This window comes from Podarcis vaucheri, assembly GCF_965113315.1.
Source record: "Podarcis vaucheri genome assembly, chromosome: 3".
NCBI lineage: Eukaryota > Metazoa > Chordata > Lepidosauria > Squamata > Lacertidae > Podarcis > Podarcis vaucheri.
The window spans coordinates 52,307,864-52,335,036 of record NC_138761.1 but is presented as its reverse complement, the minus strand read 5'-3'; the positions used below and the strand labels follow the sequence as shown (position 1 = coordinate 52,335,036).

The window sequence follows — 27,173 nt, the reverse complement described above, 5'->3', positions numbered from 1 at the left end:
TGGCATCTAGAAATTAGGTGGGTTGTATCTTGCCCTGCCTGCATGAGTGAAATTGCGCTCTTGCCACAGGGCTTCCCCCTCTTCTCCCACACTTCTAACTGCAATCAAAGTTTATAGCTCGGTCCCCAATAAAAGAAGAAAGCGAGCAGATGAGGATGGCGAATGCTTCCAACGAAGGACTTGACAATCCCGTGCAAGGCAGTAGCTGAACTTGATGGTGTCGTACTGGAAGCTAAGAAAGGGCAGAAGCAGAAGACAAAAGTCCCAGCAGAGAAATGGAGGCGACCCTGCAGAATGCACTTCTTTGTAGCTGAGCTGGGCTTGCAGTTATGAAACCACGGGGAGCGCGCGAAATCCTGCAGGGAGCTGGCCTTGCGCGCGCCCCCCTCTCGCCTCCCACCCCGCCACGATCCTCCCGCGGGGACGTCGAGGGATGTGTGGGGTCTGCCCCCTCAGCGGGTCTCGGCCGCGACGGGGCGGTGGCAACGCTTCCTTCTCCAGTGCTGCTTGCCGATCCCGGACCCACGTGGTGGGGCCTAGGGACGCTGCTTGGGAGGCTTAGCCTACGAGGGGGAAGGACCTGGCGGTTGTGCACGTCCAGGATCTGCTCTGTTCTCTGCAATCCCCTCCACGCCCCTCGGAGAAGCTTCCCACCATGGCTGTCTCGGCGAGGCGAGGAGCACGGCAGCTCTCTTCCGACGGGGGGTAATAAAGCGGGGTTCCCCGCGCTGCCGCCCCTCCCCGCCCCTTGGCGAGCCGAGGCTTTAGCCCTTCCTGTTTACGGTTGCTGTAGCTACGACGGCAGCCCTCGACGCCTCGCTGTCGCTCCTCGAAGGATTAGGTCTTTCCCTTCAAGCCCCGGGAGGCTTCCTATGCAGACACAGCAGCGACTGAGACGGGCGGAGTGGAGAAGACGCGTCTGGATGAGCGCCCGAGGGGGACTCTTTCCTCTGTCACAAACCCATCCCACCTTTGCGCGGAGTTGCTCGAGGTGGTGTTCTTGATTTTCATTTTATCCTCACAACCACCCTGTGCGGTAGGTTCGGCCGTGAGAGAGTGATTGGACCAAGCGTAGCCAGGGAGCTTCGTGGCTGAGTGGGGATGGGAACCCTGGGATGTCCTGGCCCTCGCCTAGAACCACACTGGCTCCTTGGCACATTTTGCTGGGGATACATAGCACACTCATGGCGTTTTAATGCTATTTCCTTACAGCATTTCTGATGGCTGTGTGACTGAAGTGTATGGTTCAAGTTCTTTGCTATCTCAAGGCTACAATCCTGCTCACAGTTCCCTGGGAGCAATTCCCACTAGTCTCAGTGGTTATGTTTCATGCTTGGAGAATGTATAATGCATGAATCTTGTACCAAATAGTAGCTAAGAGCCAGCTTCACTCTTGAGTAAATTTCACGGTGTTCCCATGGAGGTGCATAGGATTGCATTAAGCAGGTGCCTTTTGCAGTTTCGTAATCTGATTTTCAGTATTTCATCTTAAGCCTCTCAAACGTTCAAATGGCTGCTGTTATAACATTGACTATTCTTGCACTTACAGTACTGTATTTTTTAAAGTGTGTGTGTCACAAAAACTATAATAAGAAAAAAGTGTTCAGAAATGACGTTTGTTAAACCTTAAGAAAACTTATGCTGAATTGCTATATACTGTAGTTCTGGACTGAAACTGCTCAGAGCAGCTGTGAAATCTTAGTTTTGGGGTGTGTGTGTGTTTTTTTTTTTTTTACAAAAGATAGGACAAGCACCATGCAGGGCTGCTTTTAATGCAGTAGGATATTTTGAAACGGGCCAGGGGATTGGACAAGAGACCTCTAGCCTTTCAAAGCTTATTATGCCATTATCATTGTGTTAGTCTTTAATTGTTAAAGTATTCTCTGTTGTTCTTCCAAGTGGAGGTTCTTTCAGCCATGTCCACTTTTGACTTCCACCATTAGGTAGTGGCTGGCCAATGACAGAGAGTGTCTGTGCCCTTGACCAAAACTACCAAGTGTGTAGATGTGAGGAAGGGTTCAATCCATATGAGGCAAGTGTAGTGGCACAGAGCCTGTATAAAGGCCCCTAGCAATATGATTAATTTTTACCAAGGCAGCTACTGAGGGATTCTGTACAAAACCACTGCTGTCTTTATGTGGCTAAGCATACAGTATTGGTAGGGGCTAAGAGAGAAATGGGACGCGGGTGGCGCTGTGGGCTAAAGCCTCAGCGCCTAGGGCTTGCCGATCGAAAGGTCGGCGGTTCGAATCCCCGCGGCGGGGTGCGCTCCCGCTGCTCGGTCCCAGCGCCTGCCCACCTAGCAGTTCGAAAGCACCCCCGGGGGCAAGTAGATAAATAGGTACCGCTTACCAGCGGGAAGGTAAACGGCGTTCCGTGTGCGGCTCTGGCTCGCCAGAGCAGCGTTGTCACGCTGGCCACGTGACCCGGAAGTGTCTTCGGACAGCGCTGGCCCCCGGCCAATAGATGTGAGATGGGCGCACAAACCCCAGAGTCTGTCAAGACTGGCCCGTTCGGGCAGGGGTACCTTTACCTTTACCTTTAAGAGAGAAATACTGGCATCTGGATACAACTGATATTTGTGGGTTCACTCTAATACCTTCTCATCCTCACATTTCCACCCCAAACTCTCCATCACTAAAACATGCTACGTTCTATAGAAAGTTCAATAAAGAGGGACAGGTAGAACAAACTAAGATCTGCCTTAGTATGAGTCCATCATTCTGTCAACAAGAAGACCCCAGTGCTTTTGAGAAAATGATAATATGGAGAGGGGAGGAAGGAGAGAATTATCTATTTTGCCTTGAGCTCTTTGGAGGAAAGGTGGTGTTTAGAATAAATAACAACAACAGCAGCAACAACAGCTTACTTAATGTTTACTGTTTAGCTACTTAAAACCTGACTACTGCACATTTTTTCCAGGTTTTATTGAAAAAAAAACTTTACCCATCAGTGCAAAAAACCCCTATTCTGTTAAATAAAAATGAAGGACATTAGGATTAGTTTCCACAAACTTTACTCATTTTCAGCTACATTCACAGTTCCTCAAGAAGAGTTTCCAAAGGTAGAAAATGGAATCAGATATTTTCAAGAGGAAAGACTGTTTATCTCAGCAGGTTGTAAAAGATTCGCCAGCCCAAGCATCATGTCATAGCACAACTGATGAAACAACGGGATCTTCCTTAAGTCTGGGTTGGGTAAGCAGCGCAAACAACCCCTTTCCTGCACAGTTTACATCCTTGAATACGTCCAGCACACTGGAAAGAGACGTTGGCCTACCTGGTGACCTAGGCCACCTTCAAACCTTTCAGGATGCCAAGCCATTCCATTACACAGCCAGCTCTATTCTTTTTCCTCACTTATTACCACCAACTCAGGCAGGAACAGTCCCTGCTGGTAAAAACAGTGAAACCCTGGGAATCCCAAATGCTGCCGCTGCTACTTCTCCTCCTCCTCTGATAACTCAAGATGCTATATGCTGTCAAAACGGGAAACAGGTGAGGTTGTGTTCCATTTAAACTAAGTTAACATTATTACAATCCAAACCCTCTAATTCTGTACACCCTGCTGAATACTGCACTCGTGTCTATTCAAAACAAAGGGTGCCTCCAGACTGTCACTATTTTACAGGAGGAATTTAAGCGCACACTGGAACTTTAGGTTTTCCACAGTTAAAGTGTATTAAAGCACCCTGTTGTTCTAGTACAACAAATCCACTTTAAAAAATAATTTTAAAATGGACATTTTGTGGTTAAGAGAGTGATGGCGAAATGGACTGAAAAATGTGAGATGATTGAATGATTAATGGGGCAGCATGTAAACACCCCACAAGCAAATGAGGATGAAAGTTTGTTGCTGTCCAACTGCCCTGTAAACATATCAGAATGAATGCCCTATATAAGGACATATTCTAACAACCATGTAAGTTTTGTGCAGGCAAATTACGATGAATGCTAAATAAATGGATTACCTGGACTTCAACTGCCATCAGCCCCACCCAGTAATGGCTAATGATTAAGGATAATGTGAGAGGTAGTTGTTTATTCCTCCCTGTGGCGTTCGTACGGAGCCCCCGGTCGTCTCACAGACTATTGACCCGTACACCACTAATCCGCTGCCACCAACCAGGTCCTCAACGGTAAAATCACTTCAGCCTCAATCAGGTTCTCAATTAATAGAGAAGAGTGTGTTTTATTTCAGTCACAAACTTTTACGGCATTCCAAACGTCGTTACTCTTTACTTTCTTAGTCTTATTTTCCTCTCTCTATCTCTTCTACCTCCCCTCACTCAAGAACCCAGTGCCCTAACTGTCTCTCTCTTACCAACTGCCTACCAACAGATTCTCCAACTGCCTTTCCCAACCAGCCAACCCACTAAAGCCAACCAACTACCCACCAACAGCTCCCAACAACAATAGCAACTAAGTCAAGCCTCGGGCTAAGCCCTTTTATACACAGGGGGGCTCCGCCTCCGGCTTTCCTATTGGTCTATATTTTTAACCCTATCTTTCCCACCTGTTCAAACATTTTCTAAATGAATGGACAAACGCCACACTCCCTTAAAGATATAATCAGCATTTAACAACAAAGAGCCCTAATGTATCAGGCTGCAAGCCTGTTGGGTCCAGGATTCTGTTCTCACAGTGGCCAATCAGATGCCTATGGGAAATAGGCTAGCCCAGGGGTCTGCAACCTTTAAGACAAAAAGAGCCACTTGGACCCGTTTCTGAAGGAAAAAAACCTGGGAGCCTTCAAAACAGTGACCAGCGTACATGCACCCTTTCAATGCAGTGACCAGTGTACATGCTCCTTACAATGTAGCCGGCGGGCGGGTGGGAAGGTGACGTCGGGACGGTGCGTGACTAACGCACACACTGCCCCCATGCGACGTCACAGCCAGTACAGCGCCTGCCACAGTGGGGAGTGTTGGGGCGCACAATGCGCCTCCTCCCCTCGCTAGTATCCACCCCGGTGCCACGGTAAAGGTGTAAAAGATCCATATCCGGCTCCGGAGCAGCCGCGGGTTGCAGACCCCTGGGCTAGCCTTACCTGAATGAAACTGCATTCTCCCCCCTTGTGATTCCCAGTAACTGATATTCAGAGGCATACTGCGTCCCAGGAGGGAAGCTAGAACTCCTTCTTCTTTGGTGATCACTCGCAGCTGAGTAAGATTGCCTTCCATGAACACAGTCTTAACAGTGAGTCTGTAAGTGACTGTGGAGGCCATTTCTGGATCCACATGTCCTTCCACAGTGGGGAAACAGGTGTCCAGACGGGAGTTGATCACTGTGAGCGTTTGCCATACGTGCCTTCCTCTTAGCACGTTTCTCCTTTTCGTCTTGAGTTTAAGCTTCTTCAAAGTCCATGGTAAAAGCTGTTCTCTAACTGGAACGCTCGCAGGCGTTTATATTACATTTTTAAAGATTTGCCTTGAGAGAGTCTTATAGCTGCATCCTCCATGAATTGATTTAATTCTCCAAATTGGTAGTCATCACTGTGGGAGTGAATCCTGTAGTTTTAACTATGTGCTGTGTGAAGAAATACTTTCTTTTATCTGTCCTGACCATATATTCCTTGACTATACATACTTGGAAGCAAGTCCCACTGTACTCAGTGCAATTTACTCTCAGATGTGCATAGGATTGTAGTTCCATGACTAATTTAAGCCCAGTTGCAGAGATGAGGAAGCTGTGGACCTCCATTGGTTGTTGACCTACAACTCCCATAATCCCTAACCATAATAATAATAATAATAATAAATTTTATTTATATCCCGCCCTCCCCAGCCAAAGCCGGGCTCAGGGCGGCTAACAACAATCAAATAATCAGTCAAATAATCATACAATCTAAAAATATTTCATTATAAAATTAATTAAATCAAATTGATGGCAACCAATTATGCAGAATTATGTGCAGGTTGCCAGAGGAGGGAGTCAGGCTGCGCCCTGACCAAAGGCCTGGCGGAACAACTCTGTCTTGCAGGCCCTGCGGAAAGATGTCAGGTCCCGCAGGGCCCTAGTCTCTTGTGACAGAGCATTCCACCAGATTGGAGCCGCAACTGAGAAGGCCCTGGCTCTAGTTGAGGCCAGCCTAACCTCTCTGAGGCCTGGGACCTTGAGGATGTTGTTATTTGCAGACCGTAGGTTTCTCTGTGGGGCATACCAGGAGAGGCGGTCCCGTAGGTACGAGGGTCCTAGGCCGTATAGGGCTTTAAAGGTTAAAACCAGCACCTTAAACCTGATCCTGTACTCCACCGGGAGCCAGTGCAGCTGGTATAATACCGGATGAATGTGCTCTCGCAGCGAAGACCCCATAAGGAGTCTCGCCGCAGCATTCTGCACCCGCTGGAGTTTCTGGGTCAGTCTCAAGGGCAGCCCCACGTAGAGCGAGTTACAATAATCCAGTCTGGAGGTGACCGTCGCATGGATCACAGTGGCTAGGTCAGGACGAGAGAGATAAGGGGCCAACTGCTTAGCTTGGCGGAGATGAAAAACCATTGGCAGTGCTGGGGCAGATGGGAGTTGGAGCCCAACAGTCTGGAGGGCCACAGGTTCCCCATCCTTGTCCTACTGCTTTTAAGGGTTAAGTTAGACAATTTTTCATTTTCTTTTCTTCTTTCAGAGTCCAGGGCAGCAGGAACAGCTCATAATGCACCAGATGGAGCACCTTCAACAGCTAGTAGCTGAACAGCAGAAAATAATTTCGTTCTTTAATCCAGGTACTACAAGGAATGTCAGATTCCTGCCTTTTTCGTCAGTGTGTTATATCTTCCAGCATAATTTGAGGAGGCTATAAAAATAGCCACAGCTCTTTGGGTCATCTTGACCCAAGGTGCTGCTTTTTTAAACACATTTCAAAAGAGCAGGGTGGATGCAAGAAATTACAGTGGATTTCAGGAGGATTGGGTAAGCGGGACATTCTAATGATGCTTGGCTTTCTCCACAAAAACAATTCTAGTGCCTATTAAAACATCACACACAAAGCATCTTTTTCTGTTGATAAATGATAGACATAGATGGAATAGGGGGCATCTAGACAGGTGTTTATTGTAGGATGATAGGTCCCCTCATGGATGCATTTTTTTTGGTAGTACCCACACATCATTGGCATCAAAATTCCAGCTTGTCATTTACTCTCCATACCCTTTTATTCTGGGTTTATCATTTCCAGGGAAAATCCAGTAAGTAGAAATAGCCTCTAGTCAACAGCCTGTTTGAGATATATCAGTGACCTATTTGAAAATTCAGCCCCCATCTGGAAGCACCTAGAGTTTATCAAAAGTTGAAGAAAAAGCTGATGCTGGCAACCCATTTGTGATAATATCAATAATCTACATACAGATTTTAAGATCTCATCTGGAGTTGCCTATAGTTTCACCATATGTGCATTCAGAAGCAAACAATCAATAGCCTCCAGAAAGGTTGGGCAACTAGTTTGGCACTGAGGTAGATAAATCATTTGTTTTTAGTGTGGAGTCAGTTTAGTAGATACTTTCTGGATAAGTGGGAAATAGACATCAAGGACACTAATTTTTGCTCCTTGCTTTGTTTCTTTATCCAGGCTTTTCAGCTTCTGCTGGTATTCCCCCTCACCTTCTTGCTATGATCCCATCCATTCCAGGAGTCCCAGCTGCTTTATTCCCTGTCCAGTTCCCTTCGGAGAATTCTTTGCAAGCTCAGAATTATGGAAGCTCACAAACCAGTCCCTTAATAATAAAGCCTACATTCCAGCAACTTGCCACAGAAACCTCAGCAAACAGCAACTTCTTAGAAGTTTTAAGGGAGCACCCTGAACCTCACGAAAAAGGTGATGAGCTAAAGTAAAATAACCAAAGTAAAGTTGCAAGCACCTAGCAATGGTTTAAACAGAAGAAAGAAACACAGAATGAATGATTTTTTGTTTTTATATTCCCATTCTCTCTCTCTCTCTCTCTCTCTCTCTCTCTCTCTCTCTCTCCCTCTCCCTCTCCCTCTCCCTCTCTCCCTCCCTCTCTCTCTCTCTCCCACACACACACAAGCCCATAAAACATATGTTGGAGTGAATCAGACTTGGAAAGGTTTGTAGACATGCAATTGAATCTATGTGTCTAAGTTCTAATTTGAGCATGAACCATTGAATGTGGACCAGAGAGGTTCCCTCCAAATTACAGAGTGAACCAAAATTGTCCACCAGCCCTAGTTGGGAGTAAAAGGTAAAAATAAAGGACCCCTGGATGGTTAAGTCCATTAAAAGGTGACTATGGGGTTGCAGCGCTCATCTCGCTTTCAGGGCCGAGGGAGCCGGTGTTTGTCCACAGACAGCTTCCTGGGTCATGTGGCCAGTGTGACTAAACAGTTTCCAGTGCAACGGAACACCACGACGGAAACAAGAGCGCACGGTATCACCGTTTACCTTCCTGCCACAGCAGTACCTATTTTTCTACTTGCACTGTTGTGCTTTTGAACTGCTAGGTTGGCGGGAGATGGGACAGATCAACAGGAACTCACTCCGTTGTGGGATTTCAAACCGCCAACCTTCCGATTGGCAAGCCCAAGAGGCTCAGTGGTTTAGACCACAGAGCCACCCGCGTCCCACAGTTGGGAGTAGGGTTGGGGGAGTAGCCTAACAAGAGCAGAAATGGCTGGTGTTCGTTTATTTGTGGAGAGAAATCTATCCAGTGTCTACCATAGGTATTCACTGTTATTTTTCTCTACATATGAAGTGTAATTAATGATCCCCCTCCCCATTTCCATTGTGTTTCCTTTGCACTGAAATGAATGGTATAGTATAACATGTAATCATGACATGACATTCTGCCACAATGCACAATACACAATTAGTGTAGCTTTTGCCGGAAGCTAAACTGCAGTGCAGTGGAAACAGTGCTGCATGCGACGAACCTGGGTTGGAATGGAAACTGATGCTTTCTTAGATCCCTTAAATGCGAGTTCTGCCTTTTTTGTGTGTGTGTGTGTGTGTGTGGAGGGGAGTCAGCACTCTGCCACTGAAGCTACCTGGGCCTCAAATGACAATGCTAGATCCAGGAGCCACTCCTCCAAACAATCTGCATCTTATCCAGATTCAGACTCAGTTTATTTAGAGAAACAAATATTTTGGGGGTATGTTTCCACCCTTTAATACATGAAAAGGTTCCCTCGGACATTGTTACCAGTTTCCCCTCCTTCTCCCTCCCCTGTTCAAGAGACCTAATTAATGTAGTAAAAGCCTTTATTTTCTTTCCTGATATTTAGAAGCAAGTCTGCCAGGTGGAGAACCTTGGCTTGAAACTTCGCCACCTGTTACAGAACAAAGAGGGGAGCAACAGTTAGAGGAAAATGCTTCTCTTTCCCCTTTTGGATTAAGAATGAACATGAAGACACGGAATGTAGATGACAGGTGAGGGGGAAATCTAATATTATAAAACTCTTAAAACATTTAAAAAAATTCTAAAACTGTTAAAACATTTACAACTGGTGGAAGGTTTGGTGCAAATGTTAAGTGGGGAAAGGAGCACATTTTATTTCTCCCCTTTTTGTATAGGATAGGATGGGGGAACTTTTCTCTCAGGAGCCAAAGTCCCATGGGGTGGAGGGGCGAGGTGTCAGTCAAGGGGCCACACAAAAGTAAAAAGTTCCTGAAGAGAGTTTTGAAAATGTGTATTGAGTGGCTGATTGCTGACCCAGTCCAGGTTTCCACCACTGAAAGCATGTACAGTGGTACCTTGGGTTAAGAACTTAATTCTTAATCTGAGGTACCACTTTAGCTAATGGGGCCTTCCGGTGCCACTGCGCGATTTCTATTGTCATCCTGAAACAAAGTTCTTAACCCGAGGTATTATTTCTGGGTTAGCAGAGTCTGTAACCTGAAGCACCTGTAACCCGAGGTACCGCTGTATCACATCAGCAGACCACTGCTGCTGATCTGTACTTTCCCACCTGAGGAGAGCTTTGAATGTGCAGATTGGCCCAGCTGTCTCCCAATTTGGTTTGCACTTTCAAAGCTATCTAAACCTTCAAAGACCCACACTTTAAAAGCAGTCCAGATGTAATCCAGTACTGGGTGAGATCCAGCCCATGGACCATAGGTTCCTCACCCCTCATATAGGAGGGATCCCTTGATATCTTTACAACATCCAAATCCAATACTGCCTAGAGGTGGAAGCATTTTTACATGAACAGCATTATTTCAAGCTAAAAATTAAGAAACCACCATAAAATCAGTCCAGGGACATAGAAAGCTGCCTTATACTTCTTCAGACTCTTGGTCCATCTAGCTCAGTATGGTCTACAGTGAGTACCAGTGGCTTTCTATGATTTTTGGCAGGTTCCCCTTCTGCATGCAAAGCAGATGTTTTATACTGCTGAGCTGTGGCCCTTTCCCCATGAAGGTGTTGATAAATGTGAGCTAATTAGACTTGACACAGTGAGGAAATACTGAACCTCTTGGGGGGGTGGGGGGAACACAATGGTAGGATATCCACTGCCACGTCTCTTACTAGTATTCTGCCATTTCCCCTTCCAAGTTTGAAGCAGCATAACATGCCTCAGCCGCCATTTGTCGTAATGGAAAATGGCTGCAGAATATTTATGTTCAAATCTGCTTTATTATTTCCCTAGACCAATCAGACCTGGAATTGGAGTGAGGCGGAAGACATTTGAGGAATTTGTTGAGGAGCAACTTAAAGTCGATTCTCAGCAAGCAGAGAAGCAGCAACAGGTACCAGAGCATAAGTTGTGTTAATACAATGTTTGTTATGCTGCTAAAACCCTATGGTTCTGCATTATTTCGAAACCCATTTGGCATGATTCATTCTTTGAACAGGGGTTTCATTGCTCTCTTCTGTGAGCAGGAACATGCCTGCCATTCTTTATTGAGGGCTTCTCATATATAAACAACACCTATTGGTCCATAGAAGAAATTTGGAAGTTTGTAGGGCTTTGGATTATACACTCTGGTGTGTAGATGTAAGGTTTGAGGCACCTAGGATCAGCAGGTGTCTGTGTGTGTGTGAGAGAGAGAGTCATTTTCCTTGGGACAGGCATCAAGCGAGCTGGCCGTGAGGTTAGGAGAACACCAGGTTGCTGGCAGTGGCCTGGCATACATACTTACTTGTGGGAAACCACACCATCTTGAGGTGGAGGACCCCTAACACTGTAGCCTATGATAAATCCCCAATAAAATCAAGAGGAGGCTAACCATTGTCTTTGGAGCCAGAATTCTTCTCTTCAGAAACTTTGGAATTTCACACCCAAGCTCTTTGAGATTGTTTGTTTTTAATGGGATTCATTATTAATTAGAAATCATGAGCTATCACACCACATTTTAATGTAATTGCCTTCCTTACAGAACTCCTGTGAGACTAAAGCCACTGCTCAGAAGTCATTTCTGAAACGTGGGGAAGGGACCGCAAGGCTTGAAAAAAAGAGAAACAGTGTTGGCAAGGAACTAGCCAGACTTCCTAGACGTGTTAGCTTTGATTGTCAAAATAATTTCTCATGGCCTTCTCAATGGGATGCAGAAGAACTATTGGGAAAACACCCACAACTGAAAAGGCAGGTCACTAGCCCCACCATGCTGATCATGGATGATGAAAACACACATTGTATCACCTTCAAGGGGGATGTAAAAGGCCAGCTTCATAATTGCGAGCGAAGGTCAGATGAAATAAAAGACAGCAGCGAATCTGGTGGTTGTGATAGCAAAGGGATAGTAAATGGAGAAGTATCTGGCGTACCACCTCAGTTTGACAGGTCCAAATGTTCACAGGAATGTCATGAACAAATAATTGACATTAAAGCAAAGGTGACTGAAAAAAATGAAACCTCAAGTCTTGGGTCTCAAGATCATTTGGTTAGGGATGACAAGAGATCCCTGGATTTTAAGGTTCCAATGTGGCTTATGGAGAACATAGAAGACTGTGTATCACAGGTGGTAGGAATGTCCATTGATGCTTCACCAGATATCCCTGAGCTTCATAACTTAGAAAGCAACCAAGACAATCAAGAGGAGCAGAGCTCTGGACTTCAGGTTGCTCAAAGCGTGACTCAGATTAGACAATGTGAAAATGAGCATTGTGTTGCTAAGGGGAAAAGCCCAGAGGGCCAAGTGGAAGTCAACCCTGGGTTTAAGAAAGTCAATGATCAAATAATAAAAGTTACACCTAAACCAGATAGAAAATGTGTCACCAGAATGGCTAATTTCCAAAAGAACAGCAATGCAGGTGCTGCTAATGCATGGGAAAGAAAACCCCTCTCTAGTGATTCACTCTGCACATCTACTGATAGTGAAGATGAACCTAAATCTCATTGCTCTCAGTTCACAGTAAAGCCTAGTAACCATAGACCAGCTAACATTGGCAAGAACATGGATCTTTCCGATGCTGACTATGCCACTGATGAACCCAGTGGAGCTGATGAGTACTCATTGAAAAACCATGGAAAATTGCCTGCCAGTAAGTTTGGTGTCCAGGAGCCAGCAGGTCAACAGGAGGCCACTCTTATCACAAGTAGTAGTAGTAGCAGCAGCAGCAGCAGCAATGAATCTAGTGTTGATGATGGCAGCCTGAAATTTGGAAAGACTCTCTCCCCCCTTAGAAGATCTTCCTGCCACCCCTCAAAAACTAGAAGAGGAGGAAGGAAGTCTAAAACACAGAGCAACCGTGTTGCCAGCAATTACAATGCAGAGTACAATTTGCAACCTCCTTCCTTGACGAGTGAACTTGTGGCCAACCTTTTCCCTGCTTTCAAAAGCAAAGCAAATGTAGGTGATAAAAGAGCTATCCCAGGTAAGACATTTTAAAATGACAAGTGATTTTTATTTAATATCCAGAAAATTCAGCTTGCATTCAGCAAGCTCAGATAAATGGTGCAGTAGAAAAGCTTTGTTGAAGACACCTCCTTATCAAAGTCAACCAAAATGGTTACACAGACTGACTTGACTCTTTGTGCTTTAACACATGTTAACATAAATCTCTTTGTAGAGCAAGTTCAGAAAAGGCACACTGATAAGTTAGAATGTGAACCGGAAGTTCAGGTGCATCAGAGAGAAACTTCTCTCCTAGCTCAGATGAAAGAAGAACAAGCAAAAGCCATGGACTTTCTTAGGTAAGGAAATTGTTTGTGGTTATTTTCCTATAGGAATTCATATGCCATCTGTCAGAGCTGCCACCCAGTCCCAGCTCACATAGGACCAAGTCCGCCAGCGTTCACTTTATAAGAGTCTTTATTAAGTTACAGGTTTCATTTCTGAACTGCAGCGTGCAGCTCTACACCTTCTGCCCTAGGTCGGCGAAGACCCGTCTGAGTCCCCGCCTCTTGCACACCAGCTTAATACCCTAGCCTTGCTCCACCTCCTTCGCCTCTCCCTACGTCTCTGGGTCCTTCTGCCCCCCTGGGCCTCCTCCCTTCTACTCTCCTCTGACGCTGACCCCCCTGATCCTTCTGCCTCCTTGCGGCGGGCTTTGGGACCTGGCTCACTCTCCGGGCTGCTTACTGCTCCAGCTTCCGCTGCATTTGAACTTGGCGCGCGCGCCCAACTCTCTACTTTCCTCTTAACCGTTGCCTCGCTCTCTGAGGAGGGCGTGACCACCCCTGACTCGTGCCCTCCCTCCTGCTGACAGCCTCCGGAACCCGATGCCTGGCTACCTTCCTCCCTGCTGCTCTCAGTCTTGAGCGTGGGTCCCGACTTCCAGCTGCTGCCGCCCTCAGTTATGAGCGTGGGTCCCGACTTCCAGCTGCTACTCTCTGAATCTCCTCTGTTCCCTTCCTCCTGGGGTGTCCCCCCGGATCCCCCCCTTGCTCTGCTCACTGGGGCTCCCTTTTGGGAGTCCTCTGACTCACTGCTTAGGCTTGGAGATCTCGGGTCGTCATCATCACTCATTTTCCCTTCGGATTCCTCCCCCTCGCTCTCTGCTTCCTCCCTTCTCTGCGTCTCTGCTCCTGAACCCCTGACATCCATCCCCCCCTCGAAGCCCCCCCTTCCCCCCTCCCCGCTTTCAGGTGTGGGTGCTGGGTGCTCCATCATCACGGGAGGGAATGCCGGATACAGTTCGCTCCCCGTGGTTGGCCGCCAACTGAAGACCTCCGAGTCTTCCTCCTCGCGGTCGCCGACGTTGACCTGTTCCGCTTCCATCTCTGTACCGCCGTGCTCGAACCCAAGGTCCTCCCCGAACACGTCCATGTCAGTCTCTGCGTCGGTCGCTCGACCTGGCATCTCCAGCCACTTCCGGCGCCATTGCTCCTCCGGTCGATCGTCCCACCAATACGAGGTGTCTGACGCCGAACCCGCCGGCGATCCTTCTGGGGAACGGGTGCTCAGTGCGGGTTCCCCGTCCGAGTCGAATCCATGGAACGTGCTGGAAGAAAGTGTGGGCGTGAACAGCCAGTCGTCGAAGAAGCTCGCTGGCATGGGTCTGTGTGGGAAAAGGGCATGAAACTCGTCCTTGAGCAGGGGTTCCTCCAAAGCGTAGTCTGGCACCCAGCTATTGGCGCTGGCCCGGGTGCCCTCTCTGGCTAGGAGGTATTCGACTCCCTCTTCCCCCCATCTGGAGTCCAAAATCTCCGTGACCTCGTTGATGGGGTCTTGCTGCGTCACCCCTCGCGTCTCCGTCCGCTCCCGGAACGGACTCGGTGCCGTCCCTGGCTCCTGGAATCTGTGAGGTGCCTTGTAGGGAGTGAGCACCGACCTGTGGAACACCGGATGCATTCTGGAACCCTCCGGCAGCACCAGTCGGAAGGCTACCGGGTTGATCTGTGCTTCGACTTGGTATGGACCAATTTGCTTGTGCCCCAACTTCTTCTTGGCTAGTGACCTGGTCGGCACTGCGTGGGCTGCCAACCAGACCCAGTCTCCCACTTGGATCTCTTCGCCAACCCGCCTGTGCTTGTCAGCTTGCACCTTGTAGGCGTGCTTAGCTAGCTCCAGCTGCCGTCGGAGTTGATCGTGTACCGCCTGCAACTCTGACGCGAACGCGTCCGCCGTCTGTGGTTCTCCGTCCCCCACTCTCTCCCGTCCCGGGAAGGTTCTGGGATTCCTCCCATTGTTGGCGAAGAACGGCGTCACCCCTGTGGACACGTGCTTCGTGTTGTTGTAAGCGAACTCGGCGAGCGGCAGGTAATCCACCCAGGTCGCAGGTTGTTGATTGGCATAGCATCTCAGGTACTGCTGCATGATGGCATTGACCCTCTCTGCTTGCCCGTTGGTCTGCGGGTGTCTTGCTGATGCCAGATCGACCTTGACATTTAGAAAACTCATCAGCTTCTGCCAGAAATTCGAGACGAACTGGCGCCCGCGGTCGGACAGGATAGACCGCGGCAGCCCATGCACTTTGAACACGTGATCTATGAACAGTTTGGCGGTTTGTTCCGCCGTGGCCACCTTCGCACACGGAATGAAATGTGCCATCTTGGTGAACAAGTCCACCACCACTAGTACAGCTGTCTTGCCTCTCGAGCTGGGTAGATCCGTAACAAAGTCCAGGGCCACCCTCTCCCACGGTTCAAACGGCGTTTGCAGCGGTTCCAGCAGTCCCGCCGGTGGTTTGTGCACCGGTTTGGCCCTCTGGCAGGTGTCGCACCTCGCAACGTAGTCCGCGACTTCCCCTCTCAGTCTGGGCCACCAAAAGTCCCTTGCGACTAATTCCACCGTTTTTTCCGTGCCAAAGTGCCCGGCCGTGGGTGCGTCGTGCAGCTGCTGCAGTACCCTGGCGCGAAGTTCGTCTCCCGGCACGTAGATGGCCCCTTTACGTAAGAGCAAGCCGTCTCGTATCTGGAACTCGTCGCCCTTCGCCGTGCCCTTGTGCACCTCTGCCATCTTCGCCTGCGCGAAGGAGTCGTCCTGCAACGCCCGCCGCACCGCATCCAGGTCTACTGTGGCTGAAGCGCACGCCCACGCTGTTGGCGCGAAGATGTGCATGGCTGCCGCTGGCGTCGCCTCTTCGAGGTATTGCGGTTTGCGGGACAGTGCATCCGCCATGACGTTGGTGTCGCCTGGGACGTACTCTATTCGGAAATTGAAGTCAGCAAAGAACTCCGCCCAACGTATCTGCCTCTGGTTCAGGAACTGAGCCGTGCGCCAGTGCTCCAGATTCTTGTGATCCGTGCAGACCTGCACCGTGTGCTTGGCGCCGATCAGGAAGTGCCTCCACGCCTTGAAAGCTGCATGAATGGCCAGCAACTCCCTGTCCCAGATGGTGTAGTTCTGCTCCGACTTGCTGAGCTTTCTGGAGTAGAACGCTCCCGGCCTCCAGACCCCCTGTGGGTCCCTTTGCAGCAGGACAGCTCCCACTGCTCTATCGGACGCGTCTGTCTCTACCCGCATCGGTCTGCTGGGGTCGATATGCAGCAGTTGCTCTTCCGACGCGAAGAGACGCTTGAGTGCTTGAAAGGACTGCTCCGCCTGCTCCGTCCAGATGAATTTCTTTTTCTTGGAGCTTAGCGTGTCCGTAATGGCCGCCGTCTGCATCGCGAACCCCTTGATAAACTTGCGATAGAAGTTGGCGAAGCCGACAAACCGCTGGACCTCCTTCCGGTTGCGCGGGCTCTTCCAATCCAACACCGCACGAACCTTGGCGCTGTCCATGGCTAGCCCCTTGTCCGACAACTTGTAACCCAAGAAATCCACCTCCGTCGTGTCGAACTGGCACTTCTCCAGTTTGGCGTACAGTCTATGCTGCTGCAGCCTCTTCAGCACCTCCCGAACATCTTGGTCATGGGCTTGCTGCGATTCGGAGAATATCAGGATGTCATCCAGAAAGCAGACGTACTTCTTGTAAAGGAGTCCCGCCAACACATGATGCATGAAAGCTTGGAAACAGTGAGAACCGTTTTGCAATCCAAACGGCATCACTCTGTATTCGTAGGTGCCCAGAGGCGTGAACATGGCTGTCTTCCACTCATCGCCCTCCCTCATGCGGATGAGATTGTACGCACCTCGCAGGTCCAACTTGGTGAACACGCGTCCCTTGCGCACCGTCGCTAGTAGGTCGTCAATCCTGGGCATGGGGAAATCAGAAGGCTTGGTCATCTTGTTTAAGAGGCGAAAATCCACCACCAGTCTTTTTTGGGGCGTGTCTTTCTTCTTCACGAAGAAAACAGGACTGCCCCCTACTGCCCTGGACTCCCGGATGAAACCGCGCTGCAAATTGTGATCTATGAACTGTTTGAGTTCCTGTAATTCGTCCTCAGACATGGAATACAGCTTCCCTTTCGGCAGCGTCGCCCCTGGTAGGAGGTCAATCTTGCAGTCATATTGCCTGTGCGGTGGTAGCTTGTCAGCCTCTTTCTCGCAGAAGACCTCCAGAAAGTCTGCGTATTTGTGGGGGACTGCTTGCAACGTTCCCAACTGCAGTTGTGATTCCTCCTCCTCTCCCTCCTGTCTGGGCAGGATGCAGTGTTCTGCGCAATAAGAGGAGCCGAAGATCAGCTGTCTCTGGTACCAAGCCAGTGTCGGACTGTGCCTGTCCAGCCAACTCATGCCCAACACAATGGGCGTGTCCGACAGTTGGGTGACATTAAAACTGATGACTTCCCTGTGGTTGCCAAGGCGCATCACCATCGGTGGCGTTTGCTTCACCACCTGCCCCCCTAGCAACTCTCTGCCATCCACTGTGACGACTTGCAGGGGCAGAGTGGCAGGCAGTAGCTGTATAGCGTGCTGCTCCACAAAATCCTGCGCTATAAAGTCTGCGTTGCTTCCAGAATCCACAGAAAGCGGCACTTCGATAGTGACGCCATCGGGTAGCTGGAGAGATGCTGTGAGCTGCACTACTGGTTTGGGTGGGAGGGGGTCCGTGGGTTGCAAGATCGCTGGGGACTGCTTCACTGATGCGTCTGGCTGGGCCCCAGTGCCTCTGTCTCCAGCCAGACATCGTCGTTTCCCTGCTGTGGTTCTCCTTGCTGCGTTGCTGCAGTCACCATTGCTGAGGCTGCAGTGTGCTTGTGGAGCCTCCGGGGACACTCTTTCGCCAAATGGCCTGGATCCTCGCAGATGTAACACTTCCTGTTCCCTCTAGGAGGCTTCGCTTTCACTGCTGTCGGTGCTTGGGCTCTGGCTGCTGACTGAGCCCTTGCACCTCCAACCTCCATCGGTTCCCCTCCCCCTCCTGGCGGAGGTGTGGATTGCGCACGCGCTGCTTCTCTTGGAACGAAAGAGAAACTTCTCGCTGCTTCGCGCCCTCCACGTCCTTCATCTCTGCACCAGGGACGTTCTTCCAGCCTCACCCCCACAGTCAGCGCCCTTTGGACCACCTCCTGCGTGCTTCGGGGCCTCTCCCCCCTTGCAATTTCATCCTTGACCGCTGAGCTTAGACCCTCCCAGAACAGGTCTCTGACAGGGGGCGAATCCCGGTCCCACTCTAAGGCACTGACCAGCGCAAAAAAGCGGGCGTGGTACTGCCGGACGCTTGCCCTCCCTTGTTTCAGTCCATGAATCTCCCGTCGGGCAAGATCCACATCAATAGTAGACAAAAAACACGCATCCATCGCTTTGATAAATGCATCTGCATTCTGAAGCGCCGGATCTTTATCCCTCCACAAATTGCGTAGCCACGCTTTAGCATCCCCATGCAAATGGGATAGTATGAACTCCACTTTCTCTTCCTCATCTCTAAAGTCTTTTGCCAGCAGTTGCAGTGCGCACATTACGTCTGCTCGAAAATTGGGGTACTGTTGTAAATTCCCATCGAAGTGAGCCACAAGCCCTCCTGCTCTCCGTGCCAACCCAACCCCCTCCGTTCTGGGTCCTGGCTGCCCGTGTTTAACCCATGCTTCAAACCTGGCGTGGAGATCTCTGTAGGCGGCTGCCGCATCCTCCTCCCTCTCCTTGGATGCCAGTACCTCCGCGTTCAATTGGGTAACTGCCTGTTGCAGCGCTGCAACTTTCTCTGCTTCCGTCATCTCTGCTAACCGTCGTGAGCTTGCTCCCAAACACCGATCCCCTCCTCCAGCTGCCTCTCTCTCCGCTGCGAGGTATCAGGTGTCCGAAGCTTTTAAGAGACGGGTCTTACTGTCAGAGCTGCCACCCAGTCCCAGCTCACATAGGACCAAGTCCGCCAGCGTTCACTTTATAAGAGTCTTTATTAAGTTACAGGTTTCATTTCCGAACTGCAGCGTGCAGCTCTACACCTTCTGCCCTAGGTCGGCGAAGACCCGTCTGAGTCCCCGCCTCTTGCACACCAGCTTAATACCCTAGCCTTGCTCCACCTCCTTCGCCTCTCCCTACGTCTCTGGGTCCTTCTGCCCCCCTGGGCCTCCTCCCTTCTACTCTCCTCTGACGCTGACCCCCCTGATCCTTCTGCCTCCTTGCGGCGGGCTTTGGGACCTGGCTCACTCTCCGGGCTGCTTACTGCTCCAGCTTCCGCTGCATTTGAACTTGGCGCGCGCGCCCAACTCTCTACTTTCCTCTTAACCGTTGCCTCGCTCTCTGAGGAGGGCGTGACCACCCCTGACTCGTGCCCTCCCTCCTGCTGACAGCCTCCGGAACCCGATGCCTGGCTACCTTCCTCCCTGCTGCTCTCAGTCTTGAGCGTGGGTCCCGACTTCCAGCTGCTGCCGCCCTCAGTTATGAGCGTGGGTCCCGACTTCCAGCTGCTACTCTCTGAATCTCCTCTGTTCCCTTCCTCCTGGGGTGTCCCCCCGGATCCCCCCCTTGCTCTGCTCACTGGGGCTCCCTTTTGGGAGTCCTCTGACTCACTGCTTAGGCTTGGAGATCTCGGGTCGTCATCATCACTCATTTTCCCTTCGGATTCCTCCCCCTCGCTCTCTGCTTCCTCCCTTCTCTGCGTCTCTGCTCCTGAACCCCTGACACCATCCTTCCCGTGGGTAGCTCTTGTGCAATACCCTTTGTATCTGAGGCAAAGAACAACATCATTATCTTTATTTAAAGCATTGCTATTTAGGTGTCCAAACTTTGCCGTCTAGTCTTAGAAGCTTCTGAAATTATAAGTTGTTTCAGTGTCACCTGTACACTGATATAAACCAGCCTGCAACTGAGTGCGCAGATGGCGATATCAAGCCAAATCAGGGAAAGACCTTTCACAAGCCAAACAAAATGTCATAGAATAGTGCAAAAGTTCCAAGTTCTACTAAACTAGGCTTGCCAGATTTCAAAAAATCCTGACACCTGCAAAGTTATTGAGCTTTTTTTGGAAGACACCACAAAATTTGAGAAGGACATGAGTGTATAACAGCACTCCATTCCAGCCTTATGGTCCAGTACAGATAGATTTTTTCAAGACTATGACATACCTGATTTTGATACAGGTAGTATTAAGCACGTTCCCCCTATTTTTTAAAAAATGCTCAAGTCTCAGATCTGTGAAAGCAAACCCTTGAGTTCTTGTACATGTGATACCCTAGTCTTTTACATCACCCCTTGGTTTCTTTTTCAACAGAAGACAAATAAACCAATTTGAGGCCAAGAGGTCGCAGAAGTTGCATTCCCTGGAACAGTGCAAGACTGAGGAAGCCCTGAAATTGCAGAAAGAAAAGGCAGAATTTGAGAAGCATACGACAGTAGGTAAAGGAGAATCAGGGGAAATACAAGTAAGTTGTATATTGCACAATGATGCTTTTTGCATCATAGAAACCTCAAAATTAAGTGCAGTATTGTCTACACTGGCAGTGGCTTTCCAGGATTTCAGACAGGACTTCCCCCAAGCCCTACCTGCAAATGCTAGGAAGTGAACCTGTTCTGTTTTGTACACAAAGGAGATGCTCTACCACTGAGCTACCTCTCCATAATTGAATCTAATTTCCTCTTTTAAATGAGCATTTAGAGCAGCTGTCCGTAGGCTTGGCCTCCTTTAGTTTGGTGTATCAGAACACTTCTTCTTACTGGAGCTGGACAAATGGTGAGGGCTGCATTGCAATTTAACGGGGGAGCCTACTTGCAAGGGCAGGGGAAAGGAGGACTTGTTCTTGTACCTAGGGAGATTTTCCTATTGCCGTTAAGTTGACTAATGACTTCCCCTCTCTCTGTCCTGCTCTTTGTCTTGTCCATCAACTCTTTTCATCTCTACTTCCTACACAGGGAGAGAAGCCCTTGAGCATTTAGGAGCAGCCTCTTTCAGACCACTGCCAGTGCCTACATTTCTGTTTCCTGGCTTGTCAGTTCCTCTCGTACACGAACCTGTTTTATCACTACTCTGGACTTGGTCCTTTCAAGATTTACCTCCCAAGTCTTTAGGTTACAAATGGTGCTTATACCCTGCCTTGCCTTGGCACACATCTCCACCATACCCCCAAATTATATGAGAATAGACTTACTTATTTTCCCTCAGCTGCACTTTCAGGAGCTTAAATTCAGAAGGCAGCTAATCCTATGCAACAGAACAGTTTCATATTACCTGTTGGGCTAGCTCAGTAGAACATGAGACTCTTAGGGTTGGGGGTTCAAGCCCAACGCTGGGCAAAAGATTCCTGCATTGCAGGGGGTTGGACAAGATGACCCTCATTGTGCCTTTTGTGATCTATTCCTGTCCCTAAAGTGGACATGGCTCTCCTCCTAGAAACCCTGCTTGAGTTGAGTCAGAAGACCCAGCCTTGGCTGACAATTGCCCACAGTGGTGCAATTGGGTATTAACCACATGTAGGTTAGCTTCCTAGCAGTAGTACTCGTGTGGGATTTAGTGAAATAAGGAGAGGGCCTGATGTCACTCAGCCATGTTGCAACACAGAAATGGCAACACACCTTTCCCTGGAAAACCAACAACCCTGTTTTCCTAATGACAGATGTTAAAGCAGCAAATAGCAGGGCTGCAGGAGGAGTTCAGAAGGAATGAGACCCGCTGGCACGCTGCCCATGGCGAGCTGAGAAGTCAGGTCGAAGCACTGACCAAGCAGAACCTGGAGCTTCAAGACGAGCTCAGGGTCTCTGAGCATCAGAAGATGGAAAGCGAAAGGAAACATGGAGCCGTGGATTCGATTGGCAGAAAAAGAGAAACGCCGGTAGGATAGGCAGACCTCCTGTTTGTGTTTGGCTTCTTGGCTTGCTTTGTTGGGAATGGGCTGTGGCTGTTTTGATGTAGCCATGCTCATTGTTAAAAGATCCACTGACGGGGAAAGGATTGCGGCTCCTTGGATGTTGCTTCTTATACTAGAGCAGGCTTCAGAACTCTTCCCGAATGGATGGGGAAAAGCTGGCGCCTTCCCTCTTCTTTTCCCCACTAGCAGATCTGCTCACAGGTAGGCAATGGGTCCTCTGAGAAGCGACAGGCTAGAGTTGGAGTCCATCCTCAACTAGTACATCTGTTTTGAGTAGGAATCTACAGGGAGGAGCAGTCTCGTGAGAGTTGCCATCCTTTTTCCAGGAAGAATGTGGCTGGCCTGCAAGCAGCCTTAATTTTGTCTGGTCTTTAAATTAGACCTATAGACAAGGCTGGCCCAGAACATTTTGGCACCTGAATGCATTCCTTGGAGAACATATCCGCTGCCCCTGTGGCTCTTGCTTCCTGAGGCTGTTGCCTCACCTTGCCTCATGGGTGCGTCAGCTCTGCGTATACAGAATGGCTACTGGGCACATGAGACATTCTTAACTGCTACTGCATTATAATTTCTTTTTCAGGTCTCAGCAGCTATTTTGAGAGGGACACCACCTGAAGGAACCCTGGTAGAGAAACCGTCGCAAAATAGCCACAAGAGCCCTGACAAAAAGCGTATGGGAGGGAAAATAGTGCCACCAGATGAATTGGCCCCCAGAGATTCACAGGTAAGATATATTGATCCTTCCCCAGTCCCCATATAACCTTATACTGCTTCTAGCATACATACAGTCAGTGTACAGCTGGTGTGTTGTAATGAACATAACAACATAACATCTGCAATAAAATTATATCTATAAAACAAAAACAAAATCACATCTATAAAACAAAAACAGAACGCAGTCATGCTTCAGTAGATCAGATTAGTCCATCAATGTAGAATTCCTTGAGCATCCCTAATTGCTATAAAAATTACATCCAGATAATGAAGCACATTTGAAAGTATTATGGAAATGTTAACTATTATTGGCATTATTAAATACTGTGGAAACATGTTAAATCTTCAGTTTTTAAGTATTCCTAGTGGCATGCTCACAAATAAGACAGCAAAGGCCAACACCATGCAATAATTTTTAAAAAAGCATTTAATCTTTTCTAGGCAACAAGGAGGGCTCTGCAAAGGTCTGAGTCACTGAAATCTGCAGCAGGAGAACAAAGAGTGAAGAGCCCATGTAAAGCAGTTCATAACAGAAGTGTGACACCCATAAGCCGGAGGACCCCTCATCAAACACCGTTTGGACTACAGAAAGTAATGCACATTCTTTGAATTTATTTAGGAAATTTATAAAAATGCTTATGTTAAAAAAGAAACCTCTGAGCAGTGTACAATAAATAAAGTTTTAAAATAGCATGAAATGCAGTGCAACCGATTACACAGTAATCATGTCACAACAGTTGCTGATATTAACAATCTAGGAATGTCTGAGTACAAGATGCCTTGTACTGAGTTAGACCATTGGTCCATCTACTTTAGTGTTGTCTACAGAGACTGGCAGCGTTGATTTGTTATTATTATTTCTGGAAAAACACTGCAAATTGCAAAGCAGGATGCTATGAAGATTATTGCCTACTGCCTCTTCCTCTTACAAAAGGTTATTTCTTTACTGGCATAGAATTAAACTTGCCTGCTACATATATATACAGTGGTGCCCTGCAAGACGAATGCCTCGCAAGATGAAAAACTCGCTAGACAAAAGGGTTTTGCGGTTTTTGAGCTGCTTCGCAAGACAAATTTCCCTATGGGCTTGCTTCGCAAGACGAAAACGTCTTGCAAGTTTGTTTCCTTTTTCTTAACACCATTAATAAGTTGTGACTTGACTTCGAGGAGCAACTCATAGAACGTGGTGTGGTAGCCTTTTTTGAGGTTTTTGGTGATTTTTGAAGCTTTTCCAAAACTTTTCCGACACCGTGCTTCGCAAGACGAAAAATTCGCTAGACGAAAAAACTCGCAGAACGAATTAATTTCGTCTTGCGAGGCACCACTGTAAACCTATAGTCGACCCATTTACATAAAAGATAAATTTTTAGGCATTATTTGAATGCATTTATTCTAATCTTGGCTAAGCCTGTCTCCTTTTCCAGTGAATTTGTTCTGCCAAAGGACTGCTTTGGGAGCCTCTTTGGCTGAAGAGCAGGGTTCAAATGCTCTAAATAAATAAATCTTCACAAGAACTACAACTTGTGGCCCAGTGACATCCAAATCTAAACCTTTTGGAACATATCTTCAAGCTGGTGTCTTTATAAACCACACAATACCTTTTTCTCCAAGAGCCATGGCATTTCCTGCTGCTTTTGGCTCGGCTCCACATCACCACAGTGAGGAAAGCCTGCCTGTTCAATCACTTCAAGTGCGTAGGAGCACTGTGCGCCTTCATTTAAAGGCTTCCTCTTCATTGTAGGCTTTGCCTCAGTTGGCTCACAGTCAGCTGCACAGTTATGGAAGGAAGACACCCGTGTCTGAATCAGAACCAAGCGTACTTACGAGCCCAGCTCTGCAAGTGAAAGGTAAAGTATGTTCAAATGGTTGCGTACTTCCTAGTTCCTATTGGGATAGCTCAGTCGGTAGAGCACGAGACTCTTAATCTCAGGGTTATGGGTTCAAGCCCCATGGTGGGCAAAAGATTCCTGAACTGCAAGGCGTTGGACTAGATGACCGTCTCGTGGTTCCTTCCAATTCTATGATTCTGTGTTGTTCAAACATGTCCATTTTTCTGGCCAAGGACAAGATCAGTATCAATGTTTTGGAGTCTGAATACAGGACTTGAAATGTCGGTGCTTTCATATGTGGCTGTTGACAGTTTTTAATATGTAAATATTTTAATCCCTCTAGGCACATTCTCTTCCACTTCAGGTAGTTCAGATGACACAGCATTTTTAAATAGTCAAAGCAACGACAGTTTAAGCACCACATCCTTGAGTAATGTGGAAATACAGGTATGTTTATGTATAAGCCTTGAGCATATTTTACAACAGGCCTAAAAACCTACTCTGATAAGGGGCAGTGGCGTAGCTTGGGCACAGGGGCAGTTGCCCCAGTTGTTTCTGTCACTGGGCTCTGATTAAAAATGGCTTCTCCATACGAACCAAGAAGTGACCTCGCCAGACAAAGGAACAACTCTTCTTTTCTTATCTCTGTGGCTGCGATCTCCTAGGTGACACAAACGCCCTTACCACCCCGGGTTCTGGTAACCTACGCTACGCCGCTGCTCTGGGGGAAAGGGGCAGGGAAAACAGGGTTCTTTTATTGATCTGTTAAACCATATGGCATTAAATATAGCAGATTCCTTTAAACATATGGCTTAAGTGGTTTCAGATGATTACTAACAGGTGAAAGAGAACCTTAGCCATAAAAGGGTTCAGAGATCCAATAAATCTTCTGAGCAAGTGGTTTCCTCCAGGAAAAACAGCATTGCCTCAAATGGCAGGAATACACCTGTGGAAAATCTTCCTATTTTTGTGGAAACTAAAAATAAGGTTTGGTTTTCTGGGTGTCTGAATTTCTCCTTGCATGTCTATGTTTCTGTATCAGTAGTGTTTCTTTTTTGTTCTGTCATGCAACCAAGTGCTAAGATAACATTCGATTCTGTTGGCCGGAGATAGCTCTGTTAGACTTACACCAGATTTACCTATGTGTTGTTTTATGGTTTTTATATTGTTTTTCATTATTTGTTTTCATTAGCTAGCTTGGGCATCACAGCTGGAAAGGATATATATGGGGGGGGGGGGAAATCCCTAACACCCTCTTCTTGAATAAAATCCTGTGCCACTCCCCCTCTTATGTGGGATTTTATAGATCATGCCACTCTGTGCAGAAAAATACATGCAATGAAAAATCATGTTTGATTGTTGATAGGCTTCTCCTCTCAAATCAATACTGTCCAGAAGAGCATCACTATATACTGAAATAAAGGAGGATGGGGAAGTGAAAGAAATAATAGAGTACCCCGATGGAAAGGTAAGAAATATTAGCTAAGTATAAAAGCAGTAGAAATATTAAGTGACAGAAGTAGTGGGGTGTGTGACCCTGGAGCATGGCCCTAGAGTTACTCTCCCCACATTGGTAGCACTTTGACTTACCTGGACAGGGCTGGGGCAGGGCAGAAGCAAGGTGGGGGCTATGCAGTGCACTGCCAGGACCCCTGCTGCCAATCCAGAAATTGCACTGGTGTACCTGCACAGCCCTGACTTCGCTGCTTAGGCAGCAGTGACTCCAGTGTTAGGAGGGTGGCTCCACCCCACCCCACATGCTGCTCCTACAGAGGTAGCATAATATTTGAAAACGTCATTTATTGCTTCTGTCGCACTTTTCCTTCCGAAAGGAAGACCAAAGCGAATCACTTCGAGCAACTTAATTAACACAGAACATCAGAGCAACCAATGGAACTAAACCCAGTGTATGTGAAAATGGAAAACAAGTCAAAGCCACGTTCATGTCCAAGCAGTAATACAATGAACCTGTGAAATACAGAGCTATTCATTCAATTACAAGGGTCTTCCTTCTGGCCTCCATATCCTCACACTTAGCTTCAATTTGTACAATGATGGGAGCTGCTTCTTTGTGGGATGGCCCCATGCCACCGGGGAGGGCATCTGAATATTCATCCAACCTTGCGCCCCAGATTTCTGCACCTTTATGTTGGCAGATGCAGAATTACAGAATACAGAATTACAAAATGGACAGCGAATTTGGAAGGCAGTGTATGTTCTCTCACTGGACTGGTGGAGGGATCTCTTAACCATGGTTAAGAGATCGGGAGTGGACCATAGGATCCCATTCTTCCCATCCTCTCCTCTCTTGTCCTCAATCTCTGACATTAAGCATATTTGATATTGTTGAGAACTCCTTCGGCTAGTATCTGCAACCAGGGTTTGAAGCTGATTTGCAAACCTTACCCCCAAGGCAAATCTTATTAGTGTTGGTGCCAATATAGTGTTGAGCTGCTTTTTGATGTGTGTGCATAAACCCTTCCTTCATCCAAATGCCTCTCCTCACAGTTGACTCCATTGATTTAATACCTGCAAACCACCCAGGGAAGCTTCCTTTTGTACACAGTCTTCACTGGAGGTTGTGTTGGAGTGCAAGGCAGCTGGCTCCGTGTGGCACACGCATCACCAGGGCTGCGTTCCCCACCTGCTCATTGAGGGGTCTTGGCTGATT

General features: G+C 48.1%; 1 protein-coding gene across 5 annotated transcripts in view; it reads left to right on the top strand.

Annotated features, from left to right (window-relative positions):
• The first annotated feature begins 28 nt into the window (after positions 1-28).
• The window catches only part of LOC309529240 (uncharacterized protein), a 31,908-nt gene continuing 4,763 nt past the window's right edge, over positions 29-27,173 (top strand). Inside the window, exons 1-16 of one of the 5 annotated variants that reach the window (XM_082217049.1) lie at positions 29-991; positions 2,923-3,497; positions 6,622-6,718; positions 7,561-7,806; positions 9,231-9,375; positions 10,596-10,695; positions 11,326-12,763; positions 12,959-13,082; positions 20,369-20,519; positions 21,708-21,923; positions 22,540-22,683; positions 23,115-23,264; positions 24,415-24,520; positions 24,846-24,949; positions 25,343-25,489; positions 25,869-25,970. In XM_082217049.1, coding sequence (XP_082073175.1) covers positions 3,072-3,497; positions 6,622-6,718; positions 7,561-7,806; positions 9,231-9,375; positions 10,596-10,695; positions 11,326-12,763; positions 12,959-13,082; positions 20,369-20,519; positions 21,708-21,923; positions 22,540-22,683; positions 23,115-23,264; positions 24,415-24,520; positions 24,846-24,949; positions 25,343-25,489; positions 25,869-25,970 — 3,696 coding nt within the window. In that variant the 5' untranslated portion in view covers positions 29-991; positions 2,923-3,071. The other 4 variants (XM_082217048.1, XM_082217052.1, XM_082217051.1 and 1 more) reach the window with 4 other exon arrangements.